This window comes from Epinephelus lanceolatus, chromosome 4 (genome assembly GCF_041903045.1).
Source record: "Epinephelus lanceolatus isolate andai-2023 chromosome 4, ASM4190304v1, whole genome shotgun sequence".
In the NCBI taxonomy this organism is placed as follows: Eukaryota; Metazoa; Chordata; class Actinopteri; order Perciformes; family Serranidae; genus Epinephelus; species Epinephelus lanceolatus.
In genome coordinates this window covers 46,732,596-46,738,595 of record NC_135737.1, presented here as the reverse complement: position 1 = coordinate 46,738,595, position 6,000 = coordinate 46,732,596, and the positions used below count along the sequence as shown (strand labels likewise).

The window sequence follows — 6,000 nt, the reverse complement described above, 5'->3', positions numbered from 1 at the left end:
AATATATTTAACACATATACTACCAGAATATAAATATCTGTGACTCCTCCCCAAATTAAACACAGTCAATTTATTCATAAAACGCAGGAAAGTTTGTGCAGGTCTCAGACATGTTGCTATGGGCTCAAACACACTCACATATTTGGCTCAGTGAACAGAAGACACAGCCAATTTTTTTTCTCTCGTTCACTTCCATGTAAACTGAGAAGAGACATTTCCGGCAAACTCACATTTCTAACACCACAAACGTTAAAAACACAATTGCACGTTCGGCAGAATCTCCTCTCTGTGGCCCAAACACTGTGTTGACACTGGACTCACGATGTGGCTTAAAAAAAAAGGAGTTTGAGAGGTTTAAACTTGATTAAAGGAGCTTTCTGGTCTCAGCAGCGCCTCCTCCCTCTGCTCCCTCAGGTGCCACCCAGCAGTTACCATAGCAACGACTACTGACACACAAACACACACAGATGAGGAGCAAAAGCTGCTGTCGTCTCAGTTTGTAGTACAGGAAGCTGGTACTACCTGTTGTTAATAGTAATAATAATAATAATAATAATAACAATCGATCTGAGTACTTCTTCCACCATTTGTCTATAAACCAGTGAATTTGCAACTGGTCTGTAATTTTCAAACTCAGAGGCAGAGTGAGACCTCTTCCTCTCTTGACCCATCCGCCCTCCAAAACCCGCGAGAAACCACGCAGCTTTCGGAAGTCTCGCGCTTCTCCTCCAGTGAGACGTGAGAGGCATCAGAAGAACCGAAATAAACTGATATTTCCTTTCATTGATAAAATATCGACATATAAACCAGAGGCGGGAGTTAAAGTAGGTGAGTACGAGCCGCGGAGCTAACCGGCTAACATCTGATCTCAGCTGCTCCGGAGATATCCGTGTAAACTACATTAGCATGCTTTGCTAGGCCGTCCTGATTGTTGTGGCCGGATGTTCCGGCGCTGCTAGCCACATTAGCCGCTAACTAGCCGCTCCGCCTCTTTTTGATTCAAACTTTTAAGTTGAAAGTTTTGTGTTTATTCACGCTGCCGCAGTTTGCCCCGGTGCTCCAACATGTCTGACAGCGACGACAGCGACTTCTCCGACAACCAGAGTGAGCGCAGCAGCGATGGAGAGGCCGAGGAGGTGGAGGAGAATGAGGTATGCTAACCGCTAAGCTAGCGATGCTAACTGTGGGTGCAGGTAAATATTGTGATTGAATGTGGCGGCATAAAGTGGAACAACCTGAGTAAATATGTCACCGCAGGCAGTTATAAATGCTTTAAACTTATACTAATAGATAAAGGACAGTATGTGACACAGTGTTGACTTCATAGTTAGTTTGTAGTGTTTCCAAGTCCACCTGAGAATTTGCCTCTCATGACACTTTTACTTCTGCTCCATCACATCTCAGAGGGAAACGTTGTGCTTCTCACTGCTTTATATCTATCATCCTCAGTTACTCTACAGATTAAGATGTACAATATAATAAAGGTTTCAGTAAGACGTTGAGTCATTCTATCAGTGAGTTTATAATGATAATGTGATAGTAATTTTCCCTGTAAAATCACTTCATGGTTCAAGTCTCAAACTCTTCCTGTGGATGATGTTAATTATTGTAATGTCTTAGCAATAATGTTGAGATTGGGACTGCTGGCTGGATAAGAGGAGATGATGGGGCTCTAAAATAATATCACCATGTTCCAGGGCATCTTTGTGACAACGACATCCTTGACGGTATAACAAATAAGAAAAAAATACATGTCAGTAATTTCAGAATATAGAATTGCAACAAAATAAGTGATGATGCCTTTAAATATTTAGTAAAAACTAAAGAAAAAATAATCTCCCATTTCTTTAGTTTGTGAACAACAGTTCTGTTACAATATTAATAGTTCAACTAAATAAAATCTGCCACTAATTACACATTTAAACAGCTCCCAAATACAAAAAATGTCCCCTGGGATCTATATATATAAATCAACAGGTGATTTCCTTCTCTGTTTTTATGCTCTGCCATTTCTCCTCTAATCAGGCTGTAACCTGTGACAGGCTGTTATGATACCACAACTATCACACACTCACATATATGGAGTTATTTGTCGAGCTGCGAGCGTCACGTAGGTTTCCATCACCAAAGGTTTGTGACAGAATCAGAGAGGAGAGGGAGAGACGCTGTGCTGCTGCCAGAGGAGCCGCTGAATGAGTTCCCTCTGAGCGCTAAGAGAAGTAAAACATTCAGGACGCCACAGTTTATTCCACACTACTGAAGCTGCTCCTCTTTTTACTGGAACCACCAAGGAGTCGCCAATAATTTCACTTTCAGCCATGCTTGTTATTGCCGTGGGTAACAGTATGATGTCAGTATGTCAACAAGTGGAAATACTGCGAGTATCACACTATGGATTTTTCATATCTTTTATTATCTTGAATGAGATGATGTGACACACTCCTAGGTTGGACCAAACAAAGGTGTCACGTTTGGCTCTGGGTCACTGATCACTATCTTCTCTACTTTAACAAACTGAATCATTTTAACTGATTAATTGAGCAAATAACTCACTGACTCACCAGGAGGAGACGGGCAGCCCTGTGGGCAGCGACAAGGTAGCAGAGGAGGAGGGGGAGGACCTGGAAGATGAGGAGGAGTATGACGAAGAAGAGGAGGAGGACGATGACGACCGTCCCAGGAAGAAGCCGAGACACGGAGGGTTTATCCTGGATGAAGCCGGTACGAGTCAACTTTTTGTGTTTCTGTCAGCGTTCACTTTGAGACATCTGTTGCTTCTCAGGAACAAAAAGGAGCTGTAATGGAGTTTTAATACTTTTCTCTTGTCCCGCCTTTTCTCTCCTCACTGTCTAGATGTGGACGATGAGTATGAGGATGAGGAAGATCAGTGGGAAGAAGGAGCAGAGGATATTCTGGAGAAAGGTAAGGAACTCAACACAACCTGCTTTTGTATATTTTAGTTCAGAAGATATTGATCGACTTTTTCCCACTTGCTGAGACAAACAGTCGTGTAATGTGGGGTTTGTAGGTTTTTTAATCAACCCAACAGAACACCAAAAAATCACCATATCTATCCAAACTCTCTCTTTTCTTTGAGACAAGATACGTTTGTGGTATAAATACAATTTGATTTTAAAGGTTCTGTATGTAACTTTCACAATCTCCTTGTTATTAGCGACCACTCTCTCTGAGGTCGTCAAGTGAAGCATCCTGTTGCTCACATTCGCACCCCGTAGCCACGAGCGAGCACCTGGCCATCTGTCAAAACTGTCAAACACAAGACTAACCATGATTGGCCATCATCGTGTTGATAGAATACTGGAAAGAAGTTTCGGTTATATCAAGAATAATGTTATGTCTGGTGTCCCCTGTATATTTTGGACCATTGGCTCCATTAGCCCTGAAGGACACTGAATTTGATGGATTAACCATTTATCAGACAACAAATGAGAGAAGAATTAGCAGTTAGCACAGCTCGTGGTCCCTCTGCCTCACTCCCTGCAGCTAGGGCACTACTTCCCCGGGAGGAGAGTGGACAGCAGCAGCGATCTTAGCAGCTGTAGCAACGTGAATTCAGCCCGTGCATTTAACTGGAAAAATCAGCCCAAGACTTCTACATAGAAGTCAGTCCACAGAGTGTTGAACCCCTTTTCCACTGCACAGAAAACCAGCTAACTCCTGCTAGCATCTGGCTTTTTAATGTAATGGGAAAGGTTATAATCTGCGTTCACACCCAGGTCAAATGACTCTGCAGTAGTCAAATGTTCTTTTCAACTCCGGCTTTGATCGGCACTGATCAGGGATGCACGATATTATATTTTTTTTGCCAATATCCGATATGGGGATATGTAAGAATTCATTCGACCGATCTTGATATATCCACTTTCTTTCCCACCTAATTTTAGTTACCATCAAGTCTCTTCTGTAGTGAATTAACATCATATTATACATGCATACTCTTATTGTGACAGCCCACCAGCAGATGGAGACATGAAATACAGTACTGTTCAATGTATGTAATATTCAGTCATCGTTCAAGATGAGAAAAAGCATGTTGGCCGATTCTGATAGTTCATTTTAAAGCCGATATCAGCCAAGTCAGATAACGTACTGATGTTAGCGTGCATCCCTAGCATTGATGGAAACACAGCACCTGGGTGAACGTGCTATTTTTAGCGCCGCTCCAATGAACGGTGATAAAAGCACAACACTTCCAACTCGAAGCGGCCGCGTGAAAAAGACAGAGAACTCCTAAAAAAAAGAGGCCTGACATGGCGCTTCTTGCTAGGTGGCCACAGACACTCTGTTGTCATTGGGAACAATTGAGAAAAGACGCAGGCTTAGTGGACACAGGTCCTAATTCTGGTTAAAAAGTACATACAGAACCTTTAAAACTGCACAGACCACATGTACAGACCTGTGGTGTAGTTAGGAGAAGAGTGTAGCAGTTTAAATGTCTGACATGATTTCACTTTGACAGATTGTTACTGTAGTAACAGACCTGAACCAGTGTTAAAATCTGCTTGCAGAAATATGCACATGCTACAGGAAGGAAATCCATCAGATCAGACATGTTGCCAGCTTTTTAATCAGCTGTGTGATGATGAGATAAACATGAACCGCGATGCAAACATACCAGACATAATGACTGTGATGGATGAAATGCTTCAAGCAGATTTTCCTGTTGCTCTGAAGTGAACTGAAGTTGAGTGTAAGTGTAGAAAAACAATTCATGAAACATTCTTTGGCAGTAAAACTAAAGGCGGCTTGATTTGTAGCTAATGAGCTAAAACATGTAAAACACTGGTGCAGCTCTGACGGTTCTGTGTGTGTGTCCAAACACTTCACAGTTTGTCTGGAAGTATCCGTCACTCGTCACCACACAGATAAAGATCTTCATTTGATTTCTGCTTATTTATAGTTGCTGTCACACAGTCCTGATGTGAACGGACTGTGTGGGGAAACTCTCAGCGCCTCAGTCACTTAAGTAGGAAAAAAGTCTGAGGCGGTTGTTATCAGATCAGTGTGTGTGTGTGTGACCTCTGACGTTCCCACCAAAAGTGTGATTTCACAGCAGATGATTCAACATTTTCTGCTGCATTGTTGAAAGAAATCAATAAAAAAATACAAGCACATATTAAATGTTGGGAGCAGCCACAGGTTTAGCATAACATAAATGTTGGCTGCATCCCATTTAGATGTGTCAGTTAGTCGTGACCAGGCCCAAACGCAATCTGCGGACTTTTTCATTGTTTTCATCGGTGATCCAAAATGAAAATCTGCTAAATATATGTTTGTTTGTTTTTTGCTCTTAATGTGATAGACAATATTTATTTTTTATTAAAAAAAATAACTTGACACAGGCTAAAATAACTATTCAGTAGATTTTAGTAGAAACTTTAAATCAGAAATTTTATTTAATCATGAATGCCACCTCGCAGCACTTCACGCTACTGTCCTATTTCCAACCTCGCCACCTCCAGAGTTAAATACATTTTTCCCCCCACTCGCTCTCAGCTTGTACACACCAGCTCCTACAGCAGCTCGACTCCTCTCCTCACCATGGATACATAAAGAGAACTCTGTTTCTGTTGCTTTGTCTTGTGTGTGACGAAGAACGGATGAGGAGAGACTCGTTGTTAAGGTTGAGAAATATCCCGAGCTAAACGAACCACAGTCCCGACATTATAAAGACAGTGGACAAAAATGTACTTCGTGGTGAGTCACAGCTCTGGAGATCAGCTCTTCAGGTGACAAATCATCTTTAATTAGTGGCTGTACTCACGTGATTTTAAGCTAACGCAGAGGTGGAGGAAGTACAGATCTTTCAGTAAAGGTAGTAATAACTTGGCGTGGTCGTCTGTCAACAAGCGGCAGTGCAACAAGTCCAGTGTATGCTGGGGGCGGCACTTGTCGCATGTCACATGACACGCTGTACCCGTGCCTGTGCCACAGTTTTAATGCTAACTGAATACAACACACAGTTGTCACACACATGCA

General features: G+C 42.1%; 1 protein-coding gene across 1 annotated transcript in view; it reads left to right on the top strand.

Moving 5' to 3' along the window:
- Positions 1-689: 689 nt before the first annotated feature.
- Positions 690-6,000, top strand: part of supt5h (SPT5 homolog, DSIF elongation factor subunit) — a 37,481-nt gene continuing 32,170 nt past the window's right edge. The window contains exons 1-4 of the mRNA XM_033631240.2: positions 690-828; positions 1,046-1,151; positions 2,565-2,721; positions 2,854-2,922. Of these exons, the coding sequence (XP_033487131.2) occupies positions 1,065-1,151; positions 2,565-2,721; positions 2,854-2,922 (313 nt within the window). The 5' untranslated portion in view covers positions 690-828; positions 1,046-1,064. The remainder of the gene's footprint in view (positions 829-1,045; positions 1,152-2,564; positions 2,722-2,853; positions 2,923-6,000) is intronic.